Here is an 18,461-nt window from a genome sequence, read left to right on the forward strand (position 1 = left end):
ACAAACTAAACCAATCACACCAACATTGAACTTAGTTTCAGTTACATCTTTCACAACCTTTCTCAGCCCTGTAAATGATGAGATTTGCAACTTTATTTGAACATAGGCTTTATACAAGATCTCCAGTTCAAGTAAAATACTGAGGGCTGGCTGCACTGTCAAATAGACCATCTTCCTCTGTCTTGTCAGATTGATATCAAAACTCCAGGTGTAGTTTTTCAAAATTTTTCAGATGCTACTGGTATCCTAACCAACCTTCATTACACAACCAAAACAATTAAAGGGGCTTTTCATTCCATTGCTATTTGTGGAAATTTTTGGTGTGAAATTTGCTGGTGCTTTTACCCTAGGCCACAAAGTTCCTCAGAGCTGGACCTGTTCCTCTGTAGTGACTTTGCTGGATGTACAGCAGAAACCCATTTACACAAAGTGCAGTTATAATATCTCAATTCTCTTTTTTTTCTACCTAGGTGTCCAGCCAAAGCTTATAACTAAAGGGAATGTAACCATTGCAGAGGGCAATTCAGTTACTTTACAATGTGGCTTTTCTGATGAAGGTGTCCAGTTGGTATTAGTTGAATGGAATAAATCCAGAAACAGAACAAAACTTGCTGTGTACCATTCAAACAGTACACATCATTATGATCAGCGAATAACAATGGAAGTCAAAAATCAACATTCCACAATCACAATCAAAGAAGCTCTCAAATCTGACAAAGGCTGGTATTCCTGCATATTTCATACCTTTCCAAATGGAAAACAAGAGGAAAAAATATATTTGGAGGTAAAAGGTAGAGTCTTAGAAAATATCCTACATTTTTAATTGCTCTGAATGGCAAAAAACTAACACAATGCTTAAGCTTATAGTATTTTTTAATGTGATGAACAAAAAGATGTATGATTTGTCAGTTATTCACACAAAAGATAAGTTTTTTGTGATAATTAAAAACACTACTTGTTCTGAGTTTTTGCTCAGACATTCTCATGTGCTCAGTGCCAAAGACTGTAAGACTGTTCCTGTAAACAAGCACCAATCCCTAAGAATCAGGGTGTACATTTATATGCAAAATATTTGATACAGCAGCAAGCCCAGGTGTTGAACTGAAGCCCTTGGCATATAACATTCAGCTCACTTTGAAACAGCACAGGAGAATACATGCCACATAAGGGGAAATGGAGGCATAGTGGTATTGGCACTGACTAGTATTCCAGGGTAGTGCTCTGGGGACTGGGGTTCAAATCCCACCATGACAGATGGTAAAGTTTGAATTCAATAAAAATTAAAAGCCTGGTGATGACTATGAAGCCATTGCTGATTGTCATAAAAACACATCTGGTTCACGAATGCCCCTTTAGGGAAGGAAATCTGTTGTCCTTACTTGGTCTATCCTACAGGTGACTCTAGGACCACAGCAATGTGGTTGACTCTTAACAAGGACAATTAAGGATGGGCAATAAACACTGGCCTGGTCAGTGATGCCCACATCCCATGAATACATTTTTTAAAAACATGAACTGAGACAGGGCCACTGCAGGACATCCATCACTGACCCCACCAAAGTCCACAGGAGCTGGAAGAGGTACCATGTTTTAAATTGCTGTCTGTGTATCCATGATGTCTAGGCTATGTCTAAAGTGCCAACAAGGTTAGGGGGCCCACAGAATCCAATGCAAGCAGCCATTTCCAGCAAGGGTGTTGGGTCCCTACTGAGAAATTTTTGTTCTTCTTCAAATAGTGCCACATGAAGTTTTTACATCCAACTGAACAAGTAGACAAGCCTCAGGTAAAGTGCAAAGGGAATGCTGGAAGTGCCAACTGTATGAAGAAACCAGCTGGGCAGAAAGACCCATGGCACTATTCAAAGAAGAAAAGTTCTAGTTTACTAGTCAAGATTCCTCCTTTGATCAGCATCACAGAAACAAATCAAATTAACTAGCCATTCATCTCTTACTGCTTATGGGATCTTGCAGTGCTCCATTTGATTGCTATGTTTGTCAAAATAACAACATTGACTATCACTAGAGCTTCCAGTCTTTGAAATGTGTAAAATGGGTGAAATCTAATTGATCTCCCATTATACTCACTGGCAGAATTTACATTGAAGTCAATAGGGACATAAATTGGATTGAATGTTTGATCACACTTAGAGTACTGTGCACAGTTCTGGTCTCCTTATTATAGAAAGGTTTTGGAAGTATTTGAGAAGGTGCAAAAGCAAAAAAGAATCCCAAGGATGATTCTGGAACTTAGAGGTTATATTTATCAGGAAAAACCGACCAGACTGGGCTGTTTTCTTTAGAAAAGAGAAGAATGAGGGGTGACCTGATAAGGGTTTGTAAGGTTATCCAAGTGCTTGGTTTTATGGATGTAGGGAAATGGTTTCCACTTGTGGGTAAAACTAGAGCCCATAAGTATAAGCTCGTTACCAATAATTCCAATAGGAAATTCAGGAGGAATTTCTTTATCCAGAGAATCATTCGAATGTGGAACTTGCTACCACATTGAGTAATTGTGGCAAATAGAATAAATGCATTTAAACTAAAGCTGAACACCTGAGAGAGAAATAAATAAAATGTTACATTGATAGGGATTTATTAATGTGGACGGAGAATTAAAATCTGCCTGGGCCAGTTGGACCAAGTGGCTGTTTCTGTGCAGTATGTTCTATGTAGTTTGATGTAATTCTATGCTGAGCAGTGTTGTAGGGTGGCCGAGTTGTATTGCTAGTGATAGAGTTGATCTGCAGACATCACTTGGGTGGAAACTTTGGACAGAATTTTGCCCTTGATGGGCAGGTGGGCCTGACTGACTTGGCGGCGGGCGAGCAGCCGATTGCCACCGCTGAAATGGACCCCGCCGCCATTTTACGTGGGTGGGCCAATTAAGGCCCGCCCAACGGGCCACCCGACGGGAAGCGCTACGCGCTTCCCGTGCGGGCGAGGGGGGATTCCCCAACTGCCAGAGTGCTCACTTTTTTCCCAACTGCCAGAGTACTCTCTTTGGCGCATGCGCACAAAAGAGCGCACATCTCCCTGAGGCAAAGTGCTGCCTCAGGGAAATCGCTGAAAGTCTGTGAGACATTAAAAATAGAAATATAAAAAAATCATTAACATGTCTCCCTCATGTAAAAATGTCACACGAGATGGGAAATGTTAATGAAGTACACAAATATTTTAGTAAACTTTTTTAAAACAGAAATCAAACCTCATCCCGCCACTGAATGAGGTTTGTGAAAAAATCACTTACCCGCCTGCCCGTTGGGCCCATGCGCTTACCCGAAGTTCATTTGGGACCCTCAAAATCCTGGTCGATTGGTCACTTAATGGCCTTAACGAGGCCTTTAATTAATGGCAGGCGCGCGTCACGCTACATAGCGCGCCCGCTGACCGAAACATTGCGATGCCGCCCGCTGACGTCGGGACACACGCGTGACATTTTAAGTGCTGACCTGTGGGCTCCGCCACCCGCACATCAGCCAGAAGATACAGCCCATTAAGTTTATTTACAATATACTCAGCAGCAACTACACGTGTGCTTTCAACTCCAACTCTACCTCTACACTGACTGCTGAGGTAGCCCATGCTACTCTCCTATTGGTTACTACAGGTTATTTGATTTTCCTTAACAACTATTATTCTTAAAGGTACATTACACACTAAATAAAACCACCATTAATACGTTCCTCCCCCTTTAGCTCAGCTATACATATTATATTTACAAGTACATATTTTTCAAGACAACATAATATTTACACTGGGTAAGGAATTTACAAGTTCAGTCTTTCAGGTGGTTTCCTGGTACGTGTGGAACGTCGCAGCTCCACAACTTCAGATTCTTTGTCAGGAATCTCCTTTTCCGGAATTGCCTGAACATCAGGTGCTTTGATGGGCACTTGCAGTTCTGTATCCTCAACTCTTACAGGAACATCAGACATGTCAGTCCTGGGCTGAATATCCTCAAGAGGAAACGCAGGCCTGGTCATGGTCACTGGTGGGACCAAATCTTGGTGATTTGTCTCTCTCTTCCTTAAATGGTCCACATGTTTACAGATGATCCGGCCTTCCACCTCCATGTGGTAAGATAGAGGTTCAGTCACCGCACTTATTTCACCCAGTTACCACTTTGGTCCTTACCCGAAGTTTTTCACGTATACCGGCTTTCCCATGATAAATTTCCTCTTGCAACCAAGCCAGTCTTGTCTAGTTTTCTGACTTCCCTGACTCCTTTCCACCTTCCCCTCTAAATTTGGCATTATTAAGCTCAATCTCATCTTGAAACGGCATTTTAACAATAACTCCGCAGGTGTAACACTTGTTGTTGTGTGAGGGGTAGTCCTGTAATGAAGGAGAAAGCGTGCTAGCTTGGTTGCCAAGGAATCACCAGTTCGCTTTCTCATGCCTGCCCTGAACGTTTGAACCGCCCTTTCAGCCAGTCCATTTGAGGAAGGGTGGCACGGTGCAATTTTCACATGAGTGGAACCATTGAGGCTGATAAACCGTTGGAACTCAGCACTTGTAAATGCCGTGTTGTTATCAGAAATAACCACTTCTGGTAGTCCGAGAATGGCAAAACTCTGACGTAGTTCCTCAATTGTTGCAGCCGACATTGGTGACTTCACCTCATGTATGTCCAACCATTTTGAATGGGCATCGACAATGAGCAGAAACATTGTTCCCAGAAAAGTTCCAGCATAGTCAATGAGTAACTGCACCCAGGGTCTACCTGGCCACTCCCATGGGTGTGATGGAGCTGTCACTGGCAATTTTTGCAGTTGCTGACTTTGCACACAGTGCTTTAATAAACTCCCTATTTCACCATCCATCCCTGGCTACCATAGCTAGCTGCGTGCTGTGGTCTTCATTAGGGAAATTCCTGGATGGACACTGTGTAGCTCAATTAAAAATGGCTCCCTTCTCTTTGGAGGAGCTATTGTCCTTGCTCCCCACAATAAGATGCCATCCTGGCTGGTTATTTAATGTCTTCTGTTGAAGTATGGTTTCATTTTGTCAGATACGGGCACCTGAGACCAACCATGTAGCATTTGTTCTCATACTTGAACTCGGGCTGGGTCCCTACTTGTCCAGTCTCTGGGCTGTCGAGCATATACCGGCGAGGAATCTAAAAAACTTAACAATAAAACATGTTCCTGTGGAACTGGGACATGCTCATCGTTTTCTTGTAAAAGTAAATGACTAAGGGCATCGGCATTTACAATTTGATTGCCAGGCCTACGTACAGAAGTGAATTCGTACACTGCCAGGATTAAAGCCCTATTAGTATTTCTGTATCTTCTTTCTACGTGCCTTCTTCTTTCTAGCACAGACTTTAATCTCGGCCTTCTTTTTCACTTCACTATTGGCCAGACTTCTCTCAGCTGCAAGCTCAACTTGTCTGAGCTCAGTGGCTGAGTCTCCCAAAACTTCATCATCTGTCTGCTTCTCGGAAAATTCTGTGACTTGCTTCCAAGGCCTCTTTGGCTTCATTTAGCTGATTCTTCAGCCCTTCCAACTCTTTGTTGTATTTGTTTGCTGCCTCCTGGAAAATTGAACATTGTTGTGTTTTCTCCGCCAACTCATTCTTCAGTTCGTTCAGAGAGGTGTTGAATTCTCTCTGTTTCTCTTCATACTTTCCAGCGATACAGCTTTGACCTGAGGGAATATTGTAGTGTGTGAAGCTCTTTCAACAATTTTTCTTTTTCCTTTTGAAGGTTGCTCAGCTCATCTCAAACTCTGTCATCAAGCAGAGTCCCTTTGAGTTCCTTCTGCTGTTCTTCCAGAGTTTGGCCTAAGACAACCTGCATTTCTTCAGGTTGTTGAGTCCTTACACACTCCCTTTTCAAAACAGGAACGCTTCCAGCTTCCTTTTGGAATCTCAGTGGCCAATGAAGGTTGATTTCCCTTAGCCAATTTTGCCCTAGAAAGCTTGGTCCTCTGCCTCTCAATACCAACACTGATAGCTTTGCCGATTGGCTTCCATAATGGACAGTTACTCTGCTTATACCTTTTACTTGAATGTCTTCACCTGTGTAAGTTTTTAGCTTGGCCACTGTTCATTCCAAACTTAATTGATGTTCACCATTATTAAATATCTGAAATTTTGTTCCCAATTACTGTGTTGGAAGCTCCCGTGTGCACTTCCATTCTAACAGGTTTACCATTTACTTTCACTGTGACAAATATTTGTTCTTTCAAACTTTCAGATGAAGCAATGAGTAAATGTCAGAATTTGTTGTTTCAGGCTCTTCTACATTGTAGATTTCATTGGGCTTCTGATTTTGTTTACAAGCCTGCTTGAATCTTTCCTGGCGCTGCCTCATTATATGTCCATTTCTGTGACACTAGACGAATTCAATTTTTTAAACTGCCAGTTGCTAAAAGAATGATTGTTTCCGCCTCCATTAAAATTATTCTTCGATTTCACTGCTAAATTATTTTTCTTCATTCTTTGGCTTGCTGCTTCTTAGCAGAGTCTTGCATTTTGCGCCACTCTCAGCTGAGGTTTCCCACCCGACATGGAAGGCGGCACCATTTTGTGTACCCTGTATTGCTTTTGAATCTCTTACAGTGCTTTCCATGGCCAGCGCTATCTCTAGCGCCTTCTTGAGATCCAGATCCACTTTGAACAATAATTTCTGAATAGCATTCTCTTTCACACCACATACTAAACAATCTCTGAGCATGTAATTTAGAGTCATGCCGAACTCACAATGTTCCATTAGCTGTTTCAAATTTGCTACGTAGCATACAATTGGCTCACCAGGGCGCTATCTCTTGAACTAAACCTGAACAGTTGAAAATGACCCTTCACTAGGTCTACCAAACAATCAAACTTCTTCAAGTCTAGGGCACTGGGTGCAGTCAAACTTCGAATCAAACTTTTGCTCCCACAAATACGCAAGAGGATTGCTCGCCTCTTCTCTTTCCCCGTAATCTCGTTCGCTTGAAAATAGAATGTGAGACGTCTATTTATTGACACCAATTATCTGAGGCTGGTTCAAAAGGATCAATTCTCTCAAATTGTGGCATTTTGAGAGTGGATCATTTCTTCAGTTCGGAGTTTGCTATTTACAATCACTGGGTGAGGTCCAGTGCCCTATTTCTTTTTAACTTGATTTCTTCTGTTCAATCCTGTTTTATTCTCATTGCCAGTTTGTTGTAGGGTGGCCAAGTTGTATTGTTAGTGATAGAGTTGATCTGCAGACACTTCTTGGGTGGAAACATTAAGTTATTTACAATATACTCAGCAGCAACTACACATATGCTTTCAACTTCAGCTCTAACTCTACACTGACTGCTGAGGTAGCCCACACTATTGTCCTATTGGTTACTACTGATTATGTGATCTTCCTTAACAAGTATTATTCTTAAAGGTGCATTACACACTAAATAAAACCATCATTACTACAAGCAGCCAACCAACTCAATTGAAATTTTCAAGACTGAGGTTGATAGGTTTCTGTTAAGAAGGGTATCAAGGGCTATGGATGAAAGACTGATAAGTGTAATTGAGGAACAGATCAGGCATGATCTAATGAAATGGCAGAACAGGCTGGAGGGGTTTAATCGTCTACTCCAGTCCCTATGTTTCTAGATTGATTTCCCACTGATTTATAACTTGTAGTCAGGAATTACACACAAAATTAAGACATCTGATTAGAATCAGGGCTTTATTTTTTGGTGTATTGGTTAATGATCAATAATTGATTACAGTAGTCAGTTTAAACAAATGATTAAGCTGTTTTGTCATTAACAGGTGTTAACATGGTCGGGATGAAACATCTTTTGAGAAATTTATCAATCTACATTTCAGGTGATAATACTAACCAAATCTTCTTTCTATATAATTTGTTTGTTATCTTCTAAATTTTCATAAATAATCCTTAATCATCCTTTACACCAAATGAATGTTTTAATATGGAAGAATATGATATATAGTCTGTAAAACTTAAGTGTAGAAAATTTTGCTAGATATGTAAAAGAGAATATGAATATACTGAGTATTTTTGAATTTACCACTTTTGACCCAATGTTAATTATTTCTGCGTGGGAGCTCTTGTGGCGCAGTGGTAGCATCCCTATCTCTGGGCCAGAAGATCTGGGTAAAAGTCCTGCCAGGAATTGTTGGCATGAAAAGAGAATTTATGACATGGTTCAAACAGGCTGATAATCAGCCCATAAATCCTTCCCCAGTATTCGCCAAAGGGGGACAAAGTGTGTGTGAAGAAATTTGTTATCATAGAGGTCTTATGCCATTTATTAATCTAGATTTATAAGATTTTAAATTCTACACTGGCCTGTCTTAATTTTATCATATCCCTACACTTTTAGTATTTTAATCAATTTAATGATTATTGAGCTATCATGGGTGCATCACCATCTACTGTTAGGTGGTAGTTGTTTTCAACCTGACTGTGCAAATGCCACTTTGATTTTATTTCCTCTTAATGCAGCTATTGATTGAGAATTCTCTGGTTGCTGTACTCAGGTAAAGACTATCAGTGGTTGCCCATTCCCTTGTGTAATTTTGAAAGGAAAATTGACACTTTTCAAGGGATGAGTAAATAATTAACAGCAGCATCAGTTTACAAAGATTTTGTATTACAATTTTTAACCATTATTTCAAACAGCATCAATTGTTGGAGCAACAGTTGTGATTTTGATCATTGCATTGGTGTTATGGAAAATGAAGAGAAAACTATCAACTTCAGGTGAGTAAACTGCTGCAATGTGACTGTGACAAAATTCATTTCTATTTAATTTTCTTTAATTTCTTATAAGGCGTAATAACTCACAAACCATATATTTGCAACTACCAGCAGGAAACCTCACTTGCCAGAGCTTGCAAGATCATTTATGAGATCTCAGAAATTGCCCCTATAGACCTGGCTCTTCCAATAGCAACAGAAGCGAATGTTGAGACATTCTGCACTGATGCACCTCGGGATCCTAAGGAAGCGCAACCCACACACTTGCACGTATTTATCCGTGAAGTTTAAACTTCCAATAGGCAGAATTACACTGCCCAGGCCCCTCAGAGAATGTCTCCAACACCTACCTTAACACCAGAGATGTGTTTGATGCACAGGGTATACACAGAAATACAGAAATTTACCCCTGGATACTCCTGCTGTAAATCACAAGAGTAGGACCTGGGTTGACAGCGGAACCTGTATTGGGAAGGTCTAAAAATTTGACTAAACCTGAACAATTAATATACAAACCCCATTCTATACCATGGAAAGGTGAGATTTGAGCATTCCATAGTAGGGTATTGTGAGACTGGATCATTCTATGCCAGGGAAAGATGAGATTAGATCATTCTAAATGAGGGAAAGGTGAGATTTGATCATTCTAGACCAGGGAAAAGTAGGTATGGGTCCATTTTGTACCATGAAGCGATGAGACAGAGAATCAAATTGTACCATAGGAAGGTTGGACAGACAGTAATATTGTACTATGAAGAGGTCAGACCTAGGGCCAAATTTTCTCTAAACAGCCCCACATTCGGCAGGGAGGCCAGTGGCAGATTTACATCAAAGTGGGCTTTGCTGTGGCTCCTTAACTTACTCATGCTTCTGGGTTTTCTGACCAATTGGAGAGAGTGAGTGGGGTGTTGTGGTGGCATAGTGGTATTGTCACTGTACTGGTATTCCAGAAACCCAGGGTAATACTCTGGGGACCCCCGTTCAAATCCCATCACTAGCCTAGGGTAAGGAGTCTGTAGGGCAGGCAGACAGGAACAGAAACACAGTCAAGTTTGAAGCCACCACTCACCTTCCTAGGTCAGCTGCATGGCCTTCCAGTTTTTCCTGTACTCAGGCAGTGATTGAGTTACACTTGCGGGCCTCTAGCCGCACTAAGTTGGCGCACAAACATCCTGGGTCCACTCGGCACTTGTCTTTAAAAGTGCTTTCTGAAGTTGAAGGGCACCTTTGGCTCACTGTCCACCTCCTGCTGCTTGGTGGAACTGATTCTTTGGGTCCAACACTGTCCAACCAGTGCCTCCAGAGTGGGCAGTCTCTTCTCCACAGTCACCGTTGCTGCTCAGAGGAGGGGCAGCTTGCAACCCCAAATGTGACCTCTGTGACCCCATGTGGGATTGTACCCCACAGCTTGGGAATGCCTGCAGTAGAGAATTGCTGAGCAAAGGGAGGATTATTTACAGATAATGTCCCAGACACCACCATCACCATACCTGGGTGTGTCCTGTCCCACTAGTAGGACAGAACCAGCAGAGTTGGTGGCACAGTGGTATACAATCAGGAGGGAGGTGCCCTGGGAGTCCTCAACATTGACGCGGAACCCCATGAAGTCTCATGGCACCAGGTCAAACATGGGCAAAGAAACCTCCTGCTGATTACCACATACCGCCCTCCCTCAGCTGATGAATCAGTGCTCCTCCATGTTGAACATCACTTGGAGGAAGCACTGATGGTGGCAAGGATGCAGAATGTACTCTGGGTGGGGGACTTCAATGTCCACCACCAAGAGCGGCTTGATAGCACCACTACTGACCGAGCTGGCCGAGTCCTAAAGGACATAGCTGCTAGACTGGGTCTGCGGCAGCTGGTGGGGGAACCAACAAGAGGGAAAAACATATTTGACCTCATCCTCACATGCTGCAGATGCATCTGTCCATGACAGTATTGGTCGGAGTGACCACCGCACAGTCGTTGTGGAGACGAAGTCCTGGCTTCACATTGAGGATACCCTCCATCTTGTTGTGTGGCTCTACCACTGTGCTGATAGGATAGATTTCAAACAGATCTAGCAACACAAGACAGGGCATCCATGAGGCGCTGTGGGCCATCAGCAGCAGCAGAATTCTACTCGAACACAATCTGTACCTCATGGCCCAGCATATCCCCCACTCTACCATTACCATTAAGCCTGGGGATCAACCCTGGTTCAATGAAGAGTTCCGGAGGGGATGCCAGGAGCAGCACCAGGCATACCTAAAAATGAGGTGTCAACCTGGTGAAGCTATAACATAGGACTACTTAAGCAGCAAATGATAGACAGGGCTAAGCGATCCCACAACCAATGGATCAGATTAAAGCTCTGCAGTACTGCCATATTCAGTTGTGAATGGTGGTGGTCAATTATACAACTCACTGGAGGAGGAGGCTCCACAAATATCACCATCCTCCACAATGGAGGAGCCCAGCACAGCAGTGCAAAAGATAAGGCTGATGCATCTGCTACAATCTTCAGCCAGAAGTGCCAAGTTGATGATCCATCTCAGCTTCCTCCGGAGGTCCCCAGCATCACAGATACCAGTCTTCAGCCAATTCAATTCACTCCACATGATATCAAGAAATGACTGAAGGCACTGGATACTGCAAGGCTATGGGTCTTGACAATATTCCAGCAATAGTGCTGAAGGCTTGTGCTCCAGAACTTGCCGCACTGCTAGCCAAGCTGTTCTAGTACAGCTACAACACCGTCATCTACCTGGCTATGTGGAAAATTGCCCAGGTATGTCCTGTACAAAAAAAGCAGGAGAAATCCAACCCAGCCATTTATTGCCCCATCTGTCTACTCACCATCAGCAGTAAAGTAATGGAAGGGGTCATCAACAGTGCTAACACGCGGCGCTTGCTTAGCAATAACCTGCTCACTGATGCCCAGTTTGGGTTCTGCCCGGGCCACTCAGCTCCTGAATTCATTACAACCTTGGTTCAAACATGGACAAAAGAGCTGAATTCCCGAGGTGAGATGAGAGTGACTGCCCTTGACATCAAGGCAGCATTTGACAGTGTGGCATCAAGGAGCCCTAGCAGAACTGGAGTCAATGGGAATCAGGGGGAAAACTCTCTGCTGGTTGGAGTCATACCTAGCACAAAGGAAGATGGCTGTGGTTGTTGGAGGTCAGTCATCTCAGCTCCAGGACATCACCGCAGGAGTTCCTCAGGGTAATGTCCTAGGCCCAACCATCTTCAGCTGCTTCATCAATGACCTTCCTTCCATCATAAGGTCAGAAGTGGGGATGTTCGCTGATGATTGCACAAGGTTCAGCACCATTCGCGACTCCTCAGATACTGAAGAAGTCTATGTCCAAATGCAGCAAGACCTGGACAATATCCAGGCTTGGGATGACAAGTGGCAAGTAACATTCGCACCACACAAGTGTCAGGCAATGAATATCTCCAATAGGATGGAATCTAACCATTGCCTTGCTTACAATTTACAATTTAATGTAGATCATTATCTTTTCTTTTTTTTAAAGTATATGATTGGCACTTTGTGAGACATATTGGGAGAATTTAAACTGCTGATGATTTGATTGTTTCCCCTTCCATTTTGAAAAAGCATGTTTTGGTTCTTCACACTCAGCTTTCTGATGTCTGTTGAGAGAAATTCCCACTGTCAAAATTACTTTGTAATTTGAAAACATAAGAGCAAGCAGTCAACTGAATCATTTCTATTAATAGATAAAAACATGTGAAATCAACAGAGTTCTAGTCTGTCAAGCCTGCACCACACAACCATGATGCATGGAGCACCACAATTAGACACCCATCTCTACAGTACACATACACCCACCTGCCCATCATCACTCATGTAATCTCCTGGGAGAGACAAACAAAGGAAAACAGAAACAAAACCAATGGGGAAGAAAAAAAATCTGGGAAATTGCTCTATCCCCATTGGTAATTTAACTTAATCCAAGAGACAACATAAATCATGTGTACGCCACTTGGTATATTAGCAACCTTTTATAAGAGGTGATTTTCTCCCTAATCTAGAACTGGTCCAGCAACCTTCAGAGGGCAGGTAGAGAGTCTGCATTCACAATATGAACTGGTGACTTGTTCCATAGTTGTGGTAACTCAATGTGTAGTCCCTCCTGCTGTCTTCTCATGGCTCACGTGAGGTTCTGTGGGAGCTTCAACCAGTGAGCCCTTTGTATGGGCAATCCATGTACAGTGCCTCAGATTTTATTTCGTAGTGAATAAGATAACTGCGGAGGAGAAGCGGAAAGCGATCCTCTTAAATATATGTGGCAGTAAAACATACAACCTCATTTGTAACCCGACGGCCCCGAGCATGCCCAATTCCAAGTCCTACAATGAATCAGTGGATCTCATGAAAACACACTTCCAGCCAAGCCATCCAGCATTTTATATTTAATTAAATTTAATTATTTAGGGCTCCAGGAGAGTCCATCGCGACCTCAAGCAGTTAACAGAACACTGCAACCTTGGGGACACATTAAACAATATGCTGCGGGATCGATTAGTTTGTGGAGTTAAGGATGACGCCACTCAGTGCCATTTACTCACTGAGGTCAACATCGACTTTAAGTGCGCCCTAGAAATCTCCCTCGCCATGGAAAGTGCTGCAGGAGCCTCGCAGGCTTTGTAACACATGGAAAATGGCGCCATACTTCATGTTGGGTGGTAACCTGCCACCAAGCATGGCGCAAAAGTCAGACCTGCAGGATCAAAGCACGATTCAATGCCTGCTATGAGAAACATGAAAAAGTCTAGCAAAAACGCTTCAGCAGCGACTTCAAGGCAAAGTTGTTATAAATGTGGGGGTGACCACAGAGTGGATACCAGTAAATTCAAAGAGGCAGAATGAAATTACTGTTATAAGAAGGGTCATATGGTTAGGTAATGCCGGACAAAGTTAAAGCAGCATGCAAAATAGCAAACAAACATGATAGAACAACGGCTGAAGTTTCTGCTCCTGACATTTGCTCCTTACATAATGTGACAGCTGTGAAGACTGAGCCTATTACTGTAAAACTACAAGATAATGAGAAGCTGCTGAAAATGGAAGTGGACACCGGTGCCTCGCCCACAGTGGTGGGAGAGCACACTTTCAGGTACCTTAATGAATTAAGGCAGCCAATAAACCTGGAGTGGACAACTGCTAAATTAAGGACATACACGGGGGAATCCATTCAGGTAAAGAGCATTGTCACAGTCCCAGTCTCTTTCAGGCAACAGACAGCCCAGCTGCCTGTAATAATTGTGAAAGGAGAAGGATCCAGTCTTTTAGGCTGAGACTGGCTACAGAAGATCAAATTGAACTGGTCACCTAAAATCAGATGGAGTTCCAGGACTTCTAAGAAAATACAACATGATTTTTTGGGATGAACTAGGGAAGTTAAAAGGCATGCAGACCAAGATACATGTGGAGCCATAGGCGACACCTCACTTCTTTAAGGCAAGGCCTGTGCCTTTGTTACGACGTGGCAGATGATGTGTGCCAGGCGAATCAAAACCACGAGGGAAACTTGGTCACATGGTCACAATAATTTTGCAATTTGTATTTTATTTCGAGATGCATGTCTTGAATTCAGAAGTAGTAAGTCCACCGAGACTCTAGAGATTTTTTTACAAAGCTGCATTAAACATTAACAAAAGAAAAGATTTCAAGCACATATATAGGTTTACAAATTACTACTATAATAACGCCTAAAACCCCTAATTAATCTGGCTTCCAGTTACACCTCCCGTTAAGGCAACATTAAACAAAAATATAGATTTTAAATAGATTCCCGCCAGTTAATATCAACATCCTGGTCAGCAGAATTCAAAGTGGCTTTTCCCACCTTTAGTTTCTGTAGACAGCAGCTTAATGCACAACCACTGGAGGCTTTTCACACTTCTGGTAGATGTTGTAATGCCTTCCCAAAACACAACCTCAATCTCCTTTATACATGTTTTCCCCTTATCATGCAAATTCCATTGTTCCCATATGTGTTTGGAACTTTATTTTTCTCATAATATGAATCTATTCATGGTGCTAATTCTATCAGTAACCTTTGGGAAAAATAAACACACTGCTTAGCCTAGCTTCTGTGACTGGGTGTAATATTCCACCCTCTCTCTGAAATTCAAACTACCCTGATTTATCTAAAAATGCAAACTCTCCTCCCCTCATGTTCTAAAACTTCAGCCATGTTTACGTATTTAGCATTTCAAACTTAGCTTCTTTTTACAAGTCAAAGCCTCCAGACCAGCTGTCTCCAATTCAATTAATTCCCACACAGACACACAGGGCAGAATTTTGCCTTAGGTTGGCGGGCGGGCCCCACCAGCTCAGCGGCAGGCGGGCAGCCAAACTCCGCCGCCATTTTAAGTGGGCGTGCCAATTAAGGCGCTATGCGCTTCCTGTGTGGGGTGGGAAGGGATTCCCCCTCTGTCAAAGAGCACACTGCTCCCTGAGACTAAGGGCTGTCTCAGGGAGATCAGTGAAAGTTTTACAAACTTAAAAAATAGAAAAATATAAAAATTATTAACATGACCCCCTCATGTGAGAATGTCACATGAGATGGGACGTGTTAATAAATATCACATAAAATTTACTAAACATTTTTAAAGCGGACACAAAACCTCATCCCGCCACTGGATGAGGTTTTATGTTTTTTCTATTGCCCGCTGGGGCTCCTGGGCTGCCCATCAGCCTTAAGGTTGGATGGGTAGGGCCTTTAACTACCTTAATTATCCTGTCAATGGCCTTAATTGGCCATTGACAGGTCGGCGGGCGGACAGCTGATTATGCTGCGGGCCCACCTTCCTCAATATTTAAATGGACCGAGATGCTGTTGGGGGTTCCTCCCGACATCATCCCACGTCATTTTCCCATCGGCGAGCGGGCCCCGCCCCCAAATTGCCGACGGGGAAATTCAGGCCACAGAGAAACCATCCAAACCCCACTATTATGCTACTTTTACAATAAATCACAATAATATTATGAGAATTATTATATTTTCAAGACAGCCTTATACATTGAAAGAGAAACTTTCCAACAAGCCACTGATCCAGCTGTGATTAACGTCAAACCGTCAATTCCTGAGGTGACTGATTGACCTAGAATAGACATGCTCAATGCCCCAGTAGAGTTGCCAGACCCAGAATGAGCACTTTCCGAGATCTGTCTCCTGCTGCAGTTCCAGATCCTGTCAGTCCTGTTGAGGAACCTCAACTGTTAGAGTTACACCACTCTAGCCAAATAAGAAGGGCACCTCAGAGACTTGATCTTTAATCACCTGAAATTGTATATATGTATATGTTGTTGGATGTTCAAATGTTTCCCTGTAAATAGAAATTTTAAAACACTAAAGGGGGAGGAAAAGTGGTAACTGAGGGTATAGCTCTTCCTGTGTTTATCAGGGGGTCACATGAGGTTCTGTTGTGGCACTGATCAGTGAGCCCTTTGCACGGGCAATCCGGGGGTGGGGTGGAGCTCCCTGACGAGAGTCCTGGTCAAGGTAAAAGCATTCGCAAATCTCTCTGTAATAAAATTAACTGCTTCCTGATGAAACCTGTTTGCTCTGTCGAGTAATCACAATAGGCCTGCTATTCTTTTGAAAAAGAATCATTTAACATCTAGCTTAGCTCTACTGTTAACTAATTTATATGTTGATATATGGTCTTTCCAAATATATCTAATGGAAATAGCCTCTCAAGGAAAACACAATCAAGCCCTTTAACATTTTTATATACAGCTATCAAATCAATGCAAAGTCTAAGCATTTCTAAGGGGAATAGACCCGGCCTTTCTGGATAATACTGTCTTTTAAGCTCAGGATGATTCCTGTGGCCCTCCTTAGGACTTTTTCTGATGTTTCTATATCACCCGCCATGAGAGCGGAACATCATCTCAGTTCCAGGATATCATGCAGGAGTCCCTCGGGGTAGCGTCCTCGGCCCAACCATCTTGAGCAGCTTCATCAATGACCTTCCTTACATCATAAGGTCAGAAATGGGAATGTTGATGATTGCACAATGTTCAGCACCATTCACAACTCTTCAGAAACTGAAGGAGTCCGTGTCCATATGCAGCAATACCTGGACAATATCCAGGCTTGGGCTGATAAGTGGTAAGTAACATTTGCACCACACAAGTGCCAGGCAATGATCATCTCCAACAAGAGAGAATCAAACCATCTCCCTTTGACATTCAATAGCATTACCATTGTTGATCACCCACTATCAACATCCTTGGGTTACCACCGACCAGAATCTGAACTGGACCAGCCATATAAATACTGTGGCTACAAGAACAGGTCAGAGGCTGGGAATTCAGAGGAAAGTAACTCATCTCCTGACTCCCCAAAGCCTGTCCACCATCTACAAGGCACAAGTCAGGAATGCGATGGAATACTCTCCACTTGCCTGGATGAATGCAGTTCCAACAATGCTCAAAAAGTTCAACTTCATCCAGGACAAAGCTACCAGCTTGATTGGCACCCCATTCACCACCCCATTCCTTCCACCATCGACGCACATAATCAGCAATGTGTACCATCTACAGGATGCACTGCAGCAACTCACCAAAGCTCCTTTGACAGCACCTTCTAAACCCTCGATTTCTACCACCTAGATGGAAAAGGACAGCAGATGCATGGGAACACCACCATCGCAAGCTCTGCTCCAAGTCACACACTATCCTGACTTGGAATTATATCACTGTTCCTTCACTGTTGCTGGGTCAAAATCCTGGAACTCCCTCCCTAACACCACTTCAGTATACCTATACCACATGGACTGCAGCGATTCAAAAATGTAGCTCACTACCACCATCTCAAGGGCAACTAGGGATTGCCAATAAATGCTGGCCTAGCCAAAGATGCTCAAATCATGAAGGAATAAAACAAATAGATGCAATATTCCAAATGCAATTTAACCAAGATCTTGTACAAAGACAAGCTGGAGCGCTTAGTTTTTATATTGACTAGTTCTAAATATGTAACTTAATAACTCAGTTTAGCTGTGGTTTCTTGGTATTGGTCATGAGCCTTTGAGAGAAGAGCAATGACAACCAGATCCCTTTCTCTTTACACTGATTTTAATATAGTACCAGGTAGCACCTAAACAGATGTCCTGGTGCAGGCTTGTCCAATCTTTTTGAGTGGGGGGCCATATCTCAAAATTTTTCTCACTCATGTGGCCAATTTACAAATTTCAGAAAGATAAAGTTTGCTACAACATTAAACATGAATTTCCAAAATAAACTGAGGTATGAAATGAAATCATTTGATGAGCAAAAAAAATAAAGTCAAAGCAATGAATTGATAAAGAAATGAGTGCTAAATAAAGATGAGTATTAGAATGTGATAGGGTGAGTGTATGTGTGTCTGGCTCACTCCCAGTCTCAGGGTGTTCTCTCACTCACCTGTGCCCACTGTGAGAGTGGATAAGAGTGCATGTTGGTGTTGGGAGGGGTGGGGATGAGGTTGAATGAGAACCCCAAGACTGGGAATGAGCCAGACTTATACAAACACTCTCCCCCCTCACACACTCACACTCTCTTTCTCCCCCTCCCCCCTCACACACTCTCTCCTCTTCACTCACTCACAGTCTCCACTCACTCATTCAGACACTGGTGGGCCCCAATCAAGCTCACCTGGGCCCCGCTCTGGCTTCCTCATGCCCTGCTGCAGCTCCCTTGCACCCTGCTCCGGCATACCTGGGACTGTCTCCAACTCCCTCACACCCGCT

The 18,461-nt window shown here is 42.9% G+C and overlaps 1 protein-coding gene across 2 annotated transcripts in view; it reads left to right on the forward strand.

Moving 5' to 3' along the window:
* Positions 1 to 18,461, forward strand: part of LOC144691949 (T-cell immunoreceptor with Ig and ITIM domains-like) — a 52,532-nt gene that overhangs the window by 15,981 nt on the left and 18,090 nt on the right. For both annotated transcript variants that reach the window (XM_078560515.1, XM_078560516.1), the window contains exons 2-4: positions 471 to 791; positions 7,754 to 7,810; positions 8,628 to 8,708. In XM_078560515.1, coding sequence (XP_078416641.1) covers positions 471 to 791; positions 7,754 to 7,810; positions 8,628 to 8,708 — 459 coding nt within the window. The remainder of the gene's footprint in view (positions 1 to 470; positions 792 to 7,753; positions 7,811 to 8,627; positions 8,709 to 18,461) is intronic.

This window comes from Cetorhinus maximus, chromosome 16 (genome assembly GCF_964194155.1).
Source record: "Cetorhinus maximus chromosome 16, sCetMax3.hap1.1, whole genome shotgun sequence".
Lineage (NCBI taxonomy): Eukaryota > Metazoa > Chordata > Chondrichthyes > Lamniformes > Cetorhinidae > Cetorhinus > Cetorhinus maximus.